Source organism: Sceloporus occidentalis, unplaced genomic scaffold, assembly GCF_023333645.1.
Source record: "Sceloporus occidentalis isolate IW3139 unplaced genomic scaffold, rSceOcc1.0.p SCAF_17, whole genome shotgun sequence".
Lineage (NCBI taxonomy): Eukaryota > Metazoa > Chordata > Lepidosauria > Squamata > Phrynosomatidae > Sceloporus > Sceloporus occidentalis.
The window spans coordinates 15,591,426-15,610,861 of NW_028316997.1; the positions used below are offsets into that span (position 1 = coordinate 15,591,426).

At 39.9% G+C, this 19,436-nt stretch overlaps 1 protein-coding gene across 1 annotated transcript in view; it reads right to left on the reverse strand.

Moving 5' to 3' along the window:
- Nucleotides 1-2,111: 2,111 nt before the first annotated feature.
- LOC149302889 (cAMP-dependent protein kinase type II-beta regulatory subunit-like) overlaps nucleotides 2,112-19,436 on the reverse strand; it is a 46,449-nt gene continuing 29,124 nt past the window's right edge. Inside the window, exons 3-11 of the mRNA XM_089482149.1 lie at nucleotides 13,787-13,839; nucleotides 13,557-13,640; nucleotides 12,026-12,132; nucleotides 11,165-11,318; nucleotides 5,268-5,369; nucleotides 5,116-5,190; nucleotides 4,705-4,770; nucleotides 4,045-4,183; nucleotides 2,112-2,245 (exon numbers count right to left, since the gene is read on the reverse strand). Coding sequence (XP_089338275.1) covers nucleotides 2,112-2,245; nucleotides 4,045-4,183; nucleotides 4,705-4,770; nucleotides 5,116-5,190; nucleotides 5,268-5,369; nucleotides 11,165-11,318; nucleotides 12,026-12,132; nucleotides 13,557-13,640; nucleotides 13,787-13,839 — 914 coding nt within the window. The remainder of the gene's footprint in view (nucleotides 2,246-4,044; nucleotides 4,184-4,704; nucleotides 4,771-5,115; nucleotides 5,191-5,267; nucleotides 5,370-11,164; nucleotides 11,319-12,025; nucleotides 12,133-13,556; nucleotides 13,641-13,786; nucleotides 13,840-19,436) is intronic.

Below are 19,436 nucleotides of genomic sequence, written 5' to 3' on the forward strand. Positions count from 1 at the left end.
ATATAAAAAAAAAATAGCCCCAGCTGTGTTCTGGCACAATACTATCTTTTGCTACAGTGTTATATATGATGTACTCTATAGACAGTTGTTAAGGTCTATACTATTACCTTTTCAGAAAAATCTATATATGTGGGTACATTTTACAAGGAAGAAAGTCCTGCTGGTCATTGCTTTTCAGAATTCAGTGCATTGCATTTTATTGTAATGCTGAACTGGGAGCAGTCTAGCTGGGGTGGGGGGTAGAAGGGCAATTCCCTAAGTAGAGCCTGTTAATACTGGGCTGACCTGCTCCCGGAGACAGGCTTACATCATAATCACATAATGCAACATTAGTAGCAAGGTGGCACTGCCTACAAGCATGAGCTTGAAGCCTCATGCTTCAAGAGTGCATGTAAGAGAGTGCGTGTGTTTTATGGGGGTAGCTGGGTAAGATGATATAGATTGTATGGTGTCTCTCCCCTGGAAATAAAAATAAATACTAACTGGCTTCAGTATATTTTAAAAATGTGAGATATGCATACTACTTCTGTCATGATCATGATGTCATTAAAAACATACAGCTTACTACTGCTTATTATTCCCACCTTTGTTTTTGCTAAATTAATGGTGTATATCAATCTGTTTGTATGTAGCCATACCTGAATAGAAGAGTGTCTTCAACTTCAGGAGTGGCTCTGAAGCAACTGCTTATTATGCCTAAGAAATCAGCGTATACGGTCACCCACTCAAGAAACTTGCACTGTGCCTTAAAAGTACACTCTAGGAGCACTTTAATTCTTATAATAACTGAGTGGGCCCCAAATGCAAGGGTGGATTCTGAATCATTTGCCCCTTTCCCCAGCTACAGCTATTTGCTGTTAAGGAGATATGTCCTGGCACATGATATAATTACCACTCCCAACACTGGTTCGGTGAATGTTCTGGGCAGAGGGTCTAACAACCCGTGTGCATCCTCAGAAAGTGCCCCCATCCCGCTGCAACTTCTCCTAAAGGTAATTCTTTAACGAATGGACATTAAAGTACTTTAGTATGCTTTATTTGTTTAGGAACATGTCCCTTTAACATTACAAATATGTCTACTCACTGCCTGTATAGCCATAGTATTTTTGTAAATGACTATAAGAATGTTATTCTTTTCAACATTGTAACTTGTTTATATGTTAACACCCCATAGGTAAAATACTTTTGTATTTCTTTGGATGTAACTAGGAGCAGCTGTTTTGTGAAATACTAATACCCTAGTATAACACCCATGACATTATTATTGTTATGTTGATTTATATATAAATATATATATATATATGCAATTTTGTTTAAAATAAAAAATGAAACCTACTCAATTCAAATATGTTTTAGGATGAAAGCAAAATAGAGAAATACAGAGTGCCTCAGAAAGATTTTAAAACATAACTTTTCTTTTTCAGAAAACAGGAACTTTACATTCAAATGTATAAATTTGTTTACAACATATGAAGAGGCAAGTGTTATGCAACGTTAAACGTGACATGTGAGACAACTAAATAAACTAAACAACATGACATGCTTTGTTGACCCTTTGGTATGTAATCATAAGAATGTAGATTTCATACTGATGTTGTCTGAAAGCCCTAACTGTGTGAAACTGTGTGACAGGTATGCCACAATCACTCTAAAATTATGTGTATATGCGTGTGTGTATTTTCATACATACATATACATATTGGTCTTGTGCCGGTGTGTGTGTGTGTGTATGTGTATGTGTATATACATATATATGTGTTTTTTTTATTCTTATTTCATTGATTATCTGGGCAGCAGAGTGTATAAGATGCTGATATTGGCTTTCTATACCCTAATATTTAGGAAATATTGCAGGTTTATTGTCTAAAAAAATCACGGTGTTCTTAAATGGAATATCTGTAGTAAAATGTAAAAAATGATAAAGAAATCAGTTATAAAATATTACCCCTTTAAGTGCTGTCTGATATATTGCAGTAATGAGTTGCAAGCTCTTCTGGCACTAAGGGGCTAACATAAATTCACAGATTATGCCTGATAGCTACACAAAATATAAACACATTCCCAGGGGACTGATCAGTACTGTGCTATGTTTCCTTTTGCTGGTCCTCCACTCATGCAGTTGCATCGGTAATGTCCATGTTTGTCCCAAATAATGCAACAAGCTGCTCTTCATAGTTGGCAATGTTTCTTTTCATGATCTCCATACATGGCCCCAAAAGCCTTTCGAATGCTTGTACGTCCATCACTAGAATTTAAAAATATCAACACAATGAAAGTCCTCACTTAATGAGTATGAATTTGCATTCCCTATTCCACGACCATCATAACCTTTAGAACAAACACTGTAGAAAACCAATAATTTAAAATAAAACTAGGTAAGCCGTCACATAAAAACAAGAGTTCCCATACCATATAAGAAAGGCAGGTTCTTAAATTATAACGAATATTAATAAATGGGACCTAAACCAATGCGCCATTTTATACTACTGTAATTTACTGTAGTTTATGCATATATGGTCTATCATTTGACTTGATATTGACCAATCGTTATTTGTATTATTATTATAAACAATTACAGAATGCGTATAGATCAGTGCTGGCCATTTGGGCAATGGATAAGGTGTACTTGTCACATGAATTTGTGTAGTGCATACATTATTTGCTACCTTTTGAAGATGCTATGGCCAATTTTAGTAGAGAGGGGTTAATTTGATTTTATAGGTATGTGATGTCAAAAGGATGTCAAGAGGACTCCAACCAGGGCCCTCTACAAGGTGTGAAATGTTACAGATGAGTTGCCACTAAGTCTAGCTTCCATATCAACTGGCAGAGTAATCCGCCATATTCCTGGATCCCCTCATAGATAAATAGATAGTGGATTCTTTTGATATGCTAAGTGACCACTAGCAGGCAGCAAACCATTTCTTCCAGGGTCATATCCAAAGCATACATGAATAACCCATAGATTCATAATCATACCTCCTTTTGTGCATATTTAGAATGGGGAAAGCACACCCTGCAAAAAGTCCGTGGTATTACATCATAAGTAGCAATTGTGACGAGCACAGGAGAGAAAATATTTCAAAATTCTCTATTTGGACTGGTATTGTTCCACAACAAAAAGGATACCTTCCCTCCGCTTATACTACCTCTTGGCCGGCTTGAACTTGAGATAAACTGAAAAGGTATAAAGTTAATGATGGAAAATTGGTCTAGCGTGCTTACTAGGGGCCAAGATCTTATTTTGAGTAAGTCGCCATCTTTTCTTGCCGGAGCCCCGCATACAGAAAAATTGTTACTTTACTCTGCAAGTGAGTGAGTTGGCTTTTCTGTTAATTTCTCCTTTTTTATTTGCATATGTTTGGTGTAAATGATCTGTCTATCATCTGTTTTTTAAGTACTGGTACGATTTGTTTTGTTCATAATAAATATTCCTTTATTAAATTCTGCCTTTGTCTGGTAAACACTCAAGTTATCTGATTAGATTAATTTATTAGGGGACCAAGGCACCCCATTTATAAATTGTCTTGGTTGTCTCAGTGCTATTATAGTAATTGTATCATTATAATTAAATGTGGAGGGAATTAAGAGGGGATTTTTATAATTATTTCTGGTCTACGGCAGACATAGTGAATTTCAACCTGTTCACCACCAGAACCAAGTCACATGCACACTTGGAGTGGAGTGCGCTCACGCCTTAGAAGAAGAGCCACACAACAATGTACCGCTTACTAAGTTAGCACACTAACATGCTTAGCAAAATCAGAACAGCAAACACAATCATCCTGCCTGATTTACATATCAGTGATCAATGGTTTAAAACACTGCACCCATTGTGGACCCACGGAGAGAAAAAGGCTAATTTCCTACACCAAACCACAGAGTTAATGTTTGGAAATAATAATACTGTAATACTAAACTCTGTTAAGTCATTAATAAATCAGAAAGAACCCTTCTATTTATATGTTCTATACCACTTTATCAGCAAGGGGGTATCATCTGGCTGAGATAATCATGTTAAAACATAATAATAGTAATCTGTACCTAAACATTTGACATTTCCCACTGCATAGGCTGATGCAGCTCTGGGTTTATTAGTGACCAAGGCAAGTTCTCCAAAATACTGTCCTCTGGAACAACGAGCAATTTCAACAGCTTCGTTGACTTCAGCATCTTGCTTGCTCTATTTGAAAAAAAAAAACACAATAAAAAAATAACAGAGCATGTTTTTACAACAGAAGAGGAGTTACCTGTAAAATCATCAAAATATGCCCAGAAACAAAAAAGAAAATATCTGTACAGCCTTAAAGTGCAAAAATATTTTACTGAATAATTACATATCAAAGTAATTTCAGTCCTTATGATGGATAAGTCTTATGGGCCAAATGTATTATTTATTATTTTATTTTTTCTAGATTTTGTAAGGATTAAAAAATATTTTTTTGGACTTTTAGACAGATCTTCTTTTGTTTTTGCATTTTTTGTTACACATAAATATTATTTTTATCATATACATTACAGATGGTTCCCCCTACATGTTTTTATTAAGGCCCCTGAAAGGCTAGAACCACAATAGCCTTCAATCTATATATCGACAAGCTGAAATATTTGCATATTTCATAGGCATGAAGAAAAGGCATTGGAGGGCTACTGAAAAACACAGACATCTATATGTAAGAGCAAAACATTTATTGTGAGCAATACCTTGGTCTTCATTGTTATTCTCACTTCTCCAGACTCTACGATAAAAAAACTCTCTGCTCCATCACCCTGTAAACAAATGTAAACAAAACAGTGTGTTAGTATTTTTGAGATGACAACATGCCGGCAAGATCAGATCATGTACACATATTACACTTGGTTGACTTTTCTTGTTAAGGCTCATAGTAGTCTACACAAAACCAGGAAACCGGAACTTACATGTTAAGTGCAGTTCTAGAAACTGTATTCTTGTCATTTCCTGAGCAGAGAGTCTGCATTGTTTAACACACCCCAAAGGCCATAACCTCCTTGACGCCCAGTCTGGTAGTGGAAGTTGGTAATGATCCATGTATGATGGGTGAATATTTTGGCCAAGACTAGGAATAGCAGAAAATACAGAAAAAGGTTCTTTACCTGAGCGATGATTTGTTCTCCATCACTGTATGTTTTGGTGCCTATAACATCCACCACCTTCAAACGCTCTGACAACTAAGGAATAAAGTTCAAAATTATTGTACTATAGTTTCACTACTTTGCAAAATAGTTCTCGTTTGTACAATACTTACTTCTAGTGACTTTAGGAATGGTAAGGATTCTATGAAATTTTCATACATTCTTCTCTTTTTGGCATTATTTTTAACAATAATCCTCCGGAAGGTTGCTCTATCCTTTAAACAAAAGAGGCAGGGGAATTAAAAAAAAACCATACAGTAACATTTGTTATAACCCAACCTTTTCACCCATCATATCTGTTATGCAGAACCACACAAGATATCAAATTAATTTGGACTATGAAAATAATTTGGTATACATCCACAATTTTCCATGGCATTATTTAGAGAGTATTAAAGCACTAACACAAAGCAGAGTTACATGCATTCAACAAGTAAGCCAAATGGTTACTGCATGCACTGTTAAACAGACCAAGTGCCATAGCATTTCATATATACAGCCCATGTGAGTGATGTTAGTGAATAAATGCATTTACCAGAAAGTAGTCCAGCAGATAATAAAGTAAAGTATATAAAAGAATATATCCCATACACCAATATACGATCCTGGGAGTTCTTTGTGTACATGACAACACTGTACCTATAAACCCTCTGTGTATGTTACATTCTGCACACATTTTGTGACTTTTATACTACTTATATTGGTAACACAAGGTGTTCACTTGGTGTGAATTATGGGGTGATTCTCAAGCACTCCATGAATTGATAATTACCGGTATTAGTGCATAACTGCATACAGTGTGATGAGTCCTCTTTTTTAAGCATAATCTCTCTTTTGCATTTTTTCTCCCTTTTGCGTAATTACTCCCCTGTATTTTGATCTACATTGTACCCAAGCAATACTACTGGACTGCAACCTGGATTACTGATGTGGAACCTGTAACCACTTACAATGCTTAGATGCCTTCCCTGTCCCTCCATATCCCGAGTTTCCTGGTACTTGATTTATTGATTATTTAATTTCATGTAAAGTAATCAATGCAAAGAGGGCTCAGGTTAGATATGCAAGCCAAATTGGGATAAGCACACCCTCCCTCTCCAGTGATGGGTCCTGTCTACATCCTTCAAGACACCAGCAGGGACCGGAGTCTGAGGAGAATGAGCTGGAATGTCTTGGATGATTGACGGTTTGGTTGATATGACAACCTTTACATTGGACTAACAGGTAGCAAGGTGTGCAGGGATACAATAAGTGAGAACGCACTTTTTAATCTGTTTTATTAAATATTTGTTATACCTTTGTTATGTAGTTTTTTGTCTCGAATTAACATTTCAGTTATTTTTCATTGATGTAAAATTATGTTATTTTCATAATTGGAAGATATAATTTAATTTTTTTTCTTATTTTGTGGAAACCTGAGGTTTTGTTTCCTGCCAAATCATATAGGGTCTCGACCCTTAACATTGTATACTTTGCCATTGTTTCCAACACTAAGAAAACATGACAGATTATCTGAGTATGTCAGAGCATAACTTTAAAATTTAATTGTGGCCAGGGGTACATGGATGTTGCTTGTCACATATGGTATAGTTATCATCAGCCCAGCAGAAGTCAGCTTACGGAGGGGGGCAATACTGTAATGTTGTCTAGGTTTTAAAAATAGAGGGCTGCATACTACTCAGAACCTTACACTGGAGAGCAAAATAATATTATGTTACTAATGAAACACAATGAAACCTATGGGCTACTTTGACATCATTTTAGCCGTGCACAATCATCCAAAGTCATCCAGCTGAAACAATGAATCAACCCTGTGTCATTTGACTGTCCTTCTACACTACGCTGTTAGAGGAAGAAAAATTGATAAATTTGTTGTGAATCTAGGCGCCAGCTAAAAAAGTTAGGAGCCAGGATTATTTCTTAAACTAACAGTTGGTTAGGAGCAGAGGTGTATATAGGGTATGGCAGCCATGGCACGTGCCATGGGCGCCATCTCAAAGGGGGCGCCGGTGAGCGGCTTTTAAATGCCGTTTTTTTTTGGATGCGGAGGAGAGAGAGGGGCGCCTAGCAACCACTCGGCGCCCCTCATTCTCCTCCACGAGCCCTCTACCCCCGTCCCGGTGCTGGCATTTCAAAAGAGGGGTTAGAAAGTGATAAAGGAGGGAGAGGGGGGTAAACAGCGATAAGGGAGGGAGAGGGGGGTAGAAGGTGATAAGGGAGGGATAGGGGAGGGAGAGGGGGGTAGAAAGTGATAGGGGAGGGAGAGGGGGTGGATATAAGTAAAGAGTGTGCATTAATGTGTGGATGCATTAAGTGAATGAGCGAGAGCATGAGTTAATATGTGAATGTATTGTCGGAATGAGGGAGAGCATGAGTTAATGTGTGGATGAATTGTCTGAATGAGGGAGAGCATGAGTTAATGTGTGGATGCATTGAGAGCATGAGTTAATGTGTGGATGAATTGTCTGAATGAGGGAGAGCATGAGTTAATGTGTGGATGCATTGAGTGAATAAGGGAGAGCATGAGTTAATGTGTGGATGAATTGTCTGAATGAGGGAGAGCATGAGTTAATGTGTGGATGCATTGAGTGAATCAGGGAGAGCATGAGTTAATGTGTGGATGAATTGTCTGAATGAGGGAGAGCATGAGTTAATGTGTGGATGAATTGTCTGAATGAGGGAGAGCATGAGTTAATGTGTGGATGAATTGTCTGAATGAGGGAGAGCATGAGTTAATGTGTTGATGCATTGAGTGAATGAGGGAGAGCATGAGTTAATGTGTGGATGCATTGAGTGAATGAGGGAGAGCATGAGTTAATGTGTGGATGAGTTGTCTGAATGAGGGAGAGCATGAGTTAATGTGTGGATGAGTTGTCTGAATTAAAGTGTGCATTAGTGAGTGACTGTAAAAGTGTTTGTGTATCATAGATGTATAATTGTGGAAGGGCAAAGATGGCACTAGCAGGAGGTTTGAGCCTTGGGGACCAAGATGGCACAGGCAGGGTGTATATGGCACAAGATGGCACTGGCCGGACTGTTTGGGGACAAAGTTGACTTGTGCTGGGCTATTTGGGGACAAAGATTGCAATTCTTATGTGTGTAATCTGGGTGCTGGCCAGGTTCTATGTGGGCAGTGTGGACGCCAGGGCTGGCTTTGGGGTGTGCAACCTGTAATCTATGCCTGTAATTTAGGGGGTTTTAAATATACCTTTAATGCCGTGTTTTTATGTGAATTCCAATTGATCTATACCTGCAAAGCTGGGTTTTTGTGTTATTCTGTAGATCCATATCTGCTATGCTATGTTTCCATACATTATTTATGTGTACCTGCAAATACAGGGTTAATATGTCTTATTCAGTTGATCTATACCTGCGATGCTACGTTTCATATATTTATTGTATACCTGCAAATACAGGACTTGTATGTCTGATTCTGTTTATTTGATATATACCTTCAGTGCTGAGATCACAAGTGAATTTCACTTAATCTGGGTTTGTGTGTTGATCTATACCCGCTATCGGCAGCAGGGACTAATATTTATATATATATGGGCAGCAGGGGCTAGTAAATGGGTTTTAGATATTTGGACAGGGGCGCAATTTCAGTCCTTGCCATAGGCGCTATTTTCAGTAGATACGCCTCTGGTTAGGAGTGATCTGATCATTATCAGCCCACTTACTAAACTCACAGCATTTGACCTGGAAGCACCCTGGGCTTTCAGGTCAGTGCTGGTTTTTGTTGTTTTTTTTTTAAATTGTTTATTTATTTATTTTTTAACTCTTTCAATGCTGATGTTCCATTGGAGCACAGCATTGACTGATATTTAGTCCCCACAAGCTTGTGGGGACAAATGTTAACCCCTGCAAAGCCACAAATGTGTTATACACAATTGTGGCACCGAAGGGGTTAACGCTGCACTGTCGCTCTCAGGGAGCGATCAGGCAGCAGTGGAGGGTTGGGGCTGCTCTCCACTCATGTGGAGACCGAAGAACCCTCTCCCCTGTCCCTGAAGCTGCCTCTGGCAGCTGGGACGCAATTACTGGTCTATAGACCAGCCATTGCAGGGGGAGTCTCTGATGACTGCTGTAGGCTTCCATGCCTACAGGAATCATCAAAGGGCTTGTGGGGGGCTCGTTTTTGCTGTTGCTGGTTTGCGTGGGCTTCCAGGCAGACCACCAGCAGCAGAGCCCCTTACAAAACGGGAATTAACCCCTAAATGCCGCGATCGCGGCATTGAAGGGGTTAACGCTGTACTGTCACTCTCATGGAGCGATCAGGCAGCAGGGGGGTGTTGGGTCAGGTCCCCACACTTGTGTGGGGACCCAATCAACACTCAACCCCCTTTCCTGAAGCTGCCTGTGGCAGCTGAAAACGCGATTTCAGGTTTTCCTGCAATCGCGGTTTCAGCCTACAGGATCACTCCGTGAGAGTGACCTCAGGCTCGGGGGCGGGCTCGGAGTGGCTGGGCTGTCTGCCCAGACTCCTGGGCAGACAGCAGCAGCAGCGCCCCCCGCCATCACAGGCTGACAAACACCTAGGCGCCATGGCGACCATGGCGACCTGGCGCCCGGGATTTGTCGAGCCCTGTTCTAGGGTACACTAATAACCCAACAATCGCAGTATACCTGTGCAAAAAACATATTATATATATATTTTAGCTCACATATCATAAACCTGCCCTTTAATTATCCACCTGCTAGGTGTTACCAAGCAATTTTAGAAGTCACAGAAGCAACAGGCAGGTACCAAGGGATCCTAGGAACGCATAGAAGGATTGCTCTCATCTGATGACATTTTACACCATCTACTTGCGTTTTCAGTTCCAAAACTGACACCACTGTCTGACCTTTAAAAATAAAGATATGTGCTGCTTCTTGCTTTATTATGCAGCACGGTAGGCAAGTGAATCCTATGGCAAGGGGTACAAACAGCAGGAGCAACTTCAGAGTGTTTGAGCATATGCTGCAAGAGTGTAACTGTCCATGAGCTCCCCCTGAGGTGGCATAAACAGACCATCAATATTTTATTTGGTGTGACATTGAGGGAAGACTCTGCCTCCTACCAGCATGATGCATATAATCCAAATCTTTACATTACAATCACATGGTAAATAGGTTTGTGTTTTCTTATGTACATAACCAGTCATGGTACAATTGAACAAATACTTATTTTGTATTTAAACTTATATTAAATGCTATCATGGCAATTCTTTTATATAAAATAGTAAATGTTAAAAGTGATTTGTCCGATAAAGATAGAAAATCGCACACAATTTGGAATATTTTAGTGACACATTATTCACTTATTTCTAATCCTGTGTTGATTCTGCCACATGTAATGTCAGAGCAGATATTACTGGTCAGCCTCCACTTCTCATTCAAAAAAAAGTAAATTCCAGTAAAGATTATAAAATGTCATCAAATAACTATAACAGAAATAGGACTTATTGACAATACAAATGTGAGCACTCAAAGATAGCCTGGAACCAACTTGGAACCTGGGTGTAGTCCTGGTTCTTTATTATATGTAGCTATGCAGACTGTACAAGTTATGCATGTATTACTATCCAAAGTGAACAAACCACAAGAAATCCAGACAAAAGGTAATAAAGACTGAGTTATACATACAAAACAACTTGTACTGCTCTTGTCTGGTAGCCTTCATAAGGATTCTGGTGTATTTACTTCCCTCTTTGTCTCAAAGCTACATGTTAAAAAGCCCAATATGTGTTCAAAGACAAGCAAACGAAAAGTTGCAGTCTACATTGCTACATTTAATACATGGTAACATAAGAGATATACTGGTCCTTTACATGTAGTTTTTCACTTGTAGAGTATACACACTGTTAAATATAATAACTAAACACACTGGCCCTATCATACAGGTGACCTAGTGATCTGCTTAGGGCTCTGTGCTGATGTGGGCACCACCACCGTCTTCTCTCCTATATTAGCAGTTGGCCTAGAGCACTAAAACCCTGAGACCAACCTGTAACCACAAGACACTTACCAAACACCAAATGGCCCCAGCAGAAGTAGCAACAATTGTAGCTGCTCTAGGTGTGTTATACATTAATGCTAGTTCTCCAAAACTTCCATGGTTGTCATAGGCACCAACACACCTTCCAATTCCATCTATCTTTACATAAATGTCGTAGGTTCCCCTATTACATAAACAAATAAAAAAAAAATAACATGTTATTCTATCCACACCAGTACTGTGTACAAAATAGCAGCAAAGTGCCCTGTTATTGACTGGACACATATTGGGAAGACATAGAATGATATAGAAAGGCATTGTAAGGGTTATTATGAGAATAAAGTTGTCAGTGCTATCAAATTGTATTGCTAGCACCATCTGAAAAGCATCAGTAACAAAGATGTATGTACAACATGGGATGATATAGAGAGGCAAGTATGAGGGAAATACATCATCTTGTTAGGATTGGATTTTAGTGGAGGATGGATAGATTGGAGGTTGAGTGGCCCAAAATCTTGAAATCTGAGCAGCACAGGGGGCAATTCCTCCTGCCAATCCTGCTAATACAACTGTATATCCATATAACTAAATGGTTTGGAATCCATAATCACAAAGGGCTAACATGAGCCAGTTTGTACCTGAGTAAACACAGACACGTACAGCCTGGTAATGTGCTCGGTCTACCGAGCACAAATGGATCTCGCAGGATGACTGAGACTATGATTGATCCACCTATGCTCAGGTTAACAAATCATGTATTGCACACTCTTGATAAAGCAAGTAGAAGGATTTGTGAATCTATATTTCATGAATGTGGGTCATTATATTTAAAGTTGTCTACTGTGTCTTGGATGGTAAATTCTCATATACTATACTTTAGGTATTCTGTACCTGTCAATTACATAAAAGTTGTCTCCGTCATCACCTTGATCAATTATGTGTTCTCCACATTTGACCAGTTTCTCAAACATGGCATCCAGTACTTGGGACATCTGTTCCTGCAGGAAAAAACAAAGCAAGATATTGCAATATCTGTCAGATGATAACAATTAAAACATCTTTGCCTCAAAACAATAAGCACTCAAAAATCCATTTGCTATTACCTAATTAGGTTAGTCCACAGCCACTTCACTAATCTCTACACACTTTTAAGACAAAATACGCTTACATATTTAATATTTAAAGGATCCCTATGGTTCACTAATAAGACACGGAAGCGCTGTCATGATTGAAAATGTTATGTTTATGAACTAATAGAATTTTTTATGTCACTGGTGATAATACAAAACCCAAACAAAGCTACAAAGATAAAAAATATTTCTTGCACCTAAATTAAAACTGACATTGCAGTCACAAAAAAATAAAAATAAAAAGGTAAGTCTTAAAAGACCACCCCAAGCCTTTATTTGCAGAACATTGTTGTAGTCATTCTTTAGTTACTATAGTTATAAAATGAGACTTCTGTCTCATTAAAATTTTTCCCAGGTGTCCCTAATGTGGTTAGCATACTTAAGGGTGCTTCTTGCACATATGCACTAGCACTGCCACACTAGTCAATCTTCAACTAGCATACATGGGATTGTCTGACACTACGCCCATTGATTTCAATGGGAGCTGCTAAACAGCATGTGCCCACGTGTACTTAAGTATGCTTCCAGCTTATACTTCCTGCTTTTAATGTTGCAGTCAGGGGAGGGGTTACTAATCCTGTAACTATTGGACGCATACACCCATCTCCATGCAATATGCATTATAAAACTAGATTCCTGTAACTTTCCCATTCGAGTCAATGCTCTTGGGAAAATTCCAGATAAATACCACTCCATGGTCCATATTAGGTCTGTCTTTAGATTTTTCTTCTTGACCACAATAGGAATGTGGCCATAACGCAAGCATATGCATTCTAGCACTTACCTACTTCTGGGTACTGACAAATGGCCTATAATGGCCTGAAAAGTAACTAAAATGTAACCTTACTGCTAGGAAAAGATTGTGAGAACCTTCTCCTCCTCCTCTGTCATGGCTATTTACGTCTTTATTCTGTTAGTGAAGCTGAGGTCTTCCTCAAAGCTCTATCATTCAAACTGAATTATTCATAAAGGCAAATGGGTTTATTCACTAAAAAGGGAGTTGCCAGGACACTTTGCCAAGGAGTTGCAATTTCATCTCACTGACTTTACTCTACATTACATTGAAACTCTCCTGACTAGGATTTACGCAGGATCATCTCATCCTTCATGCAGAGTAATTTTCCAGGAATGGCCCTTTATAATTCATTTTCATTTCATGGAGTTGTAATCACATTTTTTACTTAAGTTAATAAACCCCACTAGGAAGCTAGAGAAGGGGGGGGGGCAGTCACATCGTTATTTTTGCAATTTTCTATTTAGTACAATAATTTAATTTTTATTTTCATACTTACTTGATCTAAACTCTTAAAAATGAGAATATCTTTACAAGCTTCTTGCAGTCTATTCCGCTGGTCATCTGTCTTTGGATGGATAACCTACATGATAGGACACACATACTTTTTATTTGAAGCTCAGTGTTACATTTTTCCCTCTATCATTACTTATATGTTTTAAATGTTTTGTTTTTGAAATATATTATATTCTATTTCTGATAAGCACAGAATTTAATCCTGTTGCATACCCTAATTTCCGTGTCATCATCTTCTTCGTCAGGGTTATAGGCTTCTGCACACACTGAAACACAAAAGAACAATGTATGGTGACTCCAAGTCTTGTTATGCATTCTATATCATATAGCATGTATCAAATTCCAAGATAAATGTTAATATATTTGTTTCTTATTAAAGGGACAGTATGTTAATATGTATTATACATAAAAACAAACAAATAAAGACTTACTTTAGGTAGAAGCTGTAGCTTTGGTCATTTGATCCTCATCACTAACTGGCTGCTTGAAGCAGTCAATCAGTGGCAGTAAAAAGGGCTCCTCTTTAAATTTATGGGACTGCTTTCCACGCATGTGGGTCTCATTTGGACCCCCTGCAATGTTCACTGGAGTTAAATAGTAGTAAGTATTTAGTTAGCCTGAACACCTGTCCTGCATCGAAAACAGCTGTGGGGTGGCAAAAGGGGCAAATGCACATGGGGTGATTCTGCAAGGGGACATCATGTAAATTTAAAGCGCATAATATGCTTTTAAAGTGCATATGATGGTTGGAGTGTGCCTTTAATATTAAGGGGAAATAATTCACGCTTTGAATTAGTTTGAATTAGATGCACCATGCAATACTTTGTATTTTTTTTACTTTGTGCACCATGCAATACACCTATGCTTGTATTAAGAATGAACACAATTTCTGGAATATGGATTTTACTACTCTAGGGTCCAAAATTATTTAAAGCAGGTGTAGGAAATAATTTAAATATAAATAATTAGTAGAGATGATTCAAGAGCTGATGCCATCATGGAGCAAAGGTATATTTCCTCCCTTAAATCACATACAAAGTAATTACATTTCAGTACATCCTTCCACTAATTCCCTTTCGTTTTCCCTTTACATTTTTCCTACACTCCCACCAGCTTAATTTTTCCACTTCTTCACTGGGCAACACAGGTAAATACAGAGTTGAAAGCAGACAGATGACTCAAGAAAAGAACTACTGCAAGAAAGCACCATCGTGAGATTTCCCCTGAGGACAATTACATCAAAACAGCAGGCAAATTATGTGCAAAAGCTTTAACTAGGGTGTAGATAATACTTTTGGTGTTGTTATAGTGAAAATATGTTTACATATTATTCTTTAGTGACGTTCTAAACTGTTGCACAGATACTTCACCTCAAGTGGAAAAAAAAAATTTGGGGCTTCATGGACATTCTGAATAACTTAAGTGAAGGGTTTGGTTCAATTTCTGTATGGAATTTCATGTTTCTAAACTCCTAATGTAGATAAGATATAACCTCAGGGCTGCTCAGCACAGGAAAACCTAATAAAGATCATACCAGCCAGAAGGAGTTACAAGTCTGTTATTGGCTTCCTTTCCCCTGTACTTCTTCACAGCCTTCACACCCTTCTTGCTTCATTTCATTACTTGTCCTCATCCTAATCAATTTTATTCTTTTCTGTAAAGAGTATGTTTTATTTTTATGACCCAACCTGAACAATATGGTGTTTAGAGATGTTTTAAATTTGACCAAGACCTACGTTCCCCGCCATGAGCAGTGTTTATGATGGGAAAGTCAGTACTAATTCATGCATCCCAGCATGTGCCACAGTGCCTCCAATATGCACAATTTAACTTGCCTTCTGTCTCAAATCAGGTCATAAAAAGTAGGGTATTTCAGAGGTCAGCATGACAAATTCATCAGTTAACGATCAGTAATTTTTCTATTGCCAATCAGAAACTGTAATAGCCCCAGCGGACACTATAAGATATCACTGATTTATTTAAAAAAATACTAATGGTGTAAATAATAAGACAATAAGCACCACATAGGGATTAACTAATGACATTTAACCTACAGAAGGAACCTCCATCAAAAGCGAGACAGCAGTGACATGATGGCACAAGCGCAGCATGTGGGAGAGTCACTGTGCTGAATAATAAATGATCTTCACTTCTGTCAGCAGGCAGTGCAACCATTAACCCCTGGCTGTGCAATTTATTTCTACCAAGCAGCATAAGAGTAAATCTACATTAACAGGAATAGTATGAAACCAACCTCATAGGTGTATTCACTAATCCGAGTGGTTTATTCACTAAAGGAAGTTGTCAAGATTATTTTGAAGAAAGTTGTGATTTTAGCTCTCATTGACTGTTTATTATAAAGGACCAACACTCGCAAATCTCTCAAGCTGGCCTTGTATAATTCATAAACCAAAAGGTGAAGAAGCCTCACCACTTTAACTATGCATCATATAGGGCTAGCCAGATGACGGGAGTTTGGTCCTTCACAAAAAAACTGGTAAATTATACATTGCACAGGGCTTGCTACTCTTCCAGGAGTAGCTCATTAGGTTTGGCCTTTTTAATATTTCATAGTAAAGCGGAAATGTTTCCTGCAAATTTAGTTTAGTTTATACACACACGTTAGATTCATCTAAACATAAATATTCCAGTGATGCTATGCAATTAAGTAACATGAGCTAGAAATACACCACTTAGTAGTATTTTCTCATCTTTAAAATGAAAGCACTGGTGGTCAGATGCTCGTAAAGGAATAACAATGTAATTAATTTCCTGTGGAACTCTCAGGCTGTAGAGCAGGGGTGGGCAATTAATTTTCCCATGGGGCCACATGAGAAATTGGAATGGTTTTAGAGGGCCAGACCTCTACAAACTACAAACTCCGAAGCCTTGTCCATTTTGTTAACTTATGTGCTGTTTAATAAAGTTATTCAAGCCTACGTCATTGGTAGAGGTGCTTGAATAAGTAAGGCCTGAATAACTATTAGCACAGCACAGAAGTGAACAAAATGAACAAGGCTTCGGAGTGCATACCGTATTTTTCGCTCTATAAGACGCACCTGCTGATAAGACGCACCTAGATTTTAGAGGAGAAAAAAAAGGAAAAAATATTTTGAGCTAAAAAATGGGCTAAAATATTTATTACAATAACTGAATAAGCTATGAACACAGTAAGACACACGCAGTAAGACACACACAGACACAGTAAGACACACACAGACACAGTAAGACACACACAGACACAGTGAGACACACACAGACACAGTAAGACACACACAGACACAGTAAGACACACACAGACACATTGAGACACACACAGACACAGTAAGATACACACAGACACAGTGAGACACACACAGACACAGTAAGACACACACAGACACAGTGAGACACACACAGACACAGTGAGACACACACAGACACAGTAAGACACACACAGACACAGTAAGACACACACAGACACAGTGAGACACACACAGACACAGTAAGATACACACAGACACAGTGAGACACACACAGACACAGTGAGACACACACAGACACAGTAAGACACACACAGACACAGTAAGACACACACAGACACAGTAAGACACACACAGACACAGTAAGACACACACAGACACAGTGAGACACACACAGACACAGTAAGACACACACAGACACAGTGAGACACACACAGACACAGTAAGACACACACAGACACAGTGAGACACACACAGACACAGTGAGACACACACAGACACAGTAAGATACACACACACACAGTAAGACACACACACACAAACACAGTAAGACACACACACACAGTAAGACCTCCCTCCCTAACCCCCCTTCTCAGTATCTCCCCTCTAACTCCCTAACCCCCCCTTCTCAGTATCTCCCCTCTAACTCCCTAACCCCCCCTTCTCAGGATCTCCCCCCCCGCCCCGGTCACTTACCTTAAACTCCTGTGTTGGAAGCGTGAGGCGTTTGTCTCGGGTGCCGGCGCTTCACTGCTGATCGCCGGCGTCTGACGTCATATGCCGGCGCCCAGCGTAAAGCGCCGGCACCCGAGACAAACGCTTCCAACACAGGAGTTTAAGGTAAGTGACCGGGGCGTGGGGGGGACACCGGACTCATTGGTGAGTCACCAGGACACTCTTTGCGGGCCGGTCCGAGCTATTCAGCGGGCCGGATGTGGCCCGCGGGCCGTGCTTTGCCCAGGTCTGCTGTAGAGGGTTGGAAGGGTGTATAAAATCCCAAGAATCTGCACGTGCTGTGATCTCAATGCCTGTTTTATTGTGGTTGCAGGAACGTATGTATCCGTCCTGGCAAAGTTTCCCATATTTCTGCTCCTTACCTGCCTTTGTGATATATATATGATTTGGTGCAGGGTTGTCATGTACTCACCTGTGTTGACCAGATTGGGAGAAGCAAAGAGAAGTCCAGACCAAAGAAGGAGCGAATTATCATAAGCTTACGCTACCCTACTTGGACTTACGATCCTGGTACAATAACTCAATAAGCCAAAAAAGCCAAACAAAGGTCAAACATGGTGGTCTTGTGAGGGAAATATTGAATGAAGATAATATACTCCAATTCATCTCCCCGACCCATTATAGGTAAATGGACCCTGACCAATACAAAGGGTGCAAACCCATCCAAACAGGTTAGGGGTTAGGTCAAGGCCGGTCAGGTCGGGTACAACCACAGCCCCTTTCTCTCTTAAGAAATACTGCATTAACAAAAATCTACCAAGAGGAAAAACAGTAGTTATCATCACCTGGTATTCAATAAATCAACACCCCCCCCCCCCCGGGAGCAGAGAGACAATTATAATAAAGCAATATCATGTATCGCTTTCAAGCCAAGGAGCCCAGCGCTAAAAACATGAAGAGTAGTACCACCTCTAGTGTTGTTGTGAGATTGATATGTAAAGTACATATCAGTCATAACAAGGCCCACCCAGAACGGATATATTTTGGGGCAATGCCACCAGACATTAAGCATAGAAAGGTACCCCAAGTTAAAGCTTAACTGATTGGTGGTGATATTATAAACCATGGCTTGTACCACCAAGTAGCAACTGGAACATAAGTCAAGCACCCTTCACATACCGTATTTGCTCGATTATAAGACGAGGTTTTTTTCAGAGCAAATGCTCTGAAAAATACCCCTCGTCTTCTAATCGGGGTCGTCTTCTAATCAGACCTCAAATAGAGTCTGATTAGGAGACTAAGATCCAGATCCCCCGCACCGCTGCAGGGGACCTGGATCCTCCTGTCTCACCCCCCCCCCCATCATACACACACTTACCGGTGCTTCCTGCTGTATTGCCGGGGCAGCGGGTTGACGTCTACGCGATACGCGTAGACAACGTCCGCTGCAGCCGGAAGGAGGTGTGGCTAGCAGCGGGGGTTGTCTGCGTCCGTCGCGCAAACCTTCCCCGACTGTCAGAGATCAGAGTTCCCTGCACCGGTGCGGGGAACTCTGATCTCTGACAGCCGGGGAAAGTATACGCGACGGACGCAGACAAACCCCCGCTGCCAACTCCACCTCCTTCCGGCTGCAGCAGAAGGCGACGTCAACCCGCTGCCCCGGCTGGAAGCACCGGTAAGAGAGGGCTGAGAGGGGAGGGGAGGGGAGAGTGTGTGTGTGTGTGTGTGTGTGTGTTAGTTAAATGGGAGTATAGGGCATTTCTGGAGTGGCGTTAAGGGGGCATTTAATAGAGCACTCTGCCTCCTGAAATGCCTTATACACCTATATGCCACTCTGCCCCATAATATGCATTTTAACCCCCTAAATGCCAGAGTGGCATATAGGGGTATAAGGCATTTCTGGAGGCAGAGTGCTCTATACAATGCCTTTTAACTCCCTTAATGCC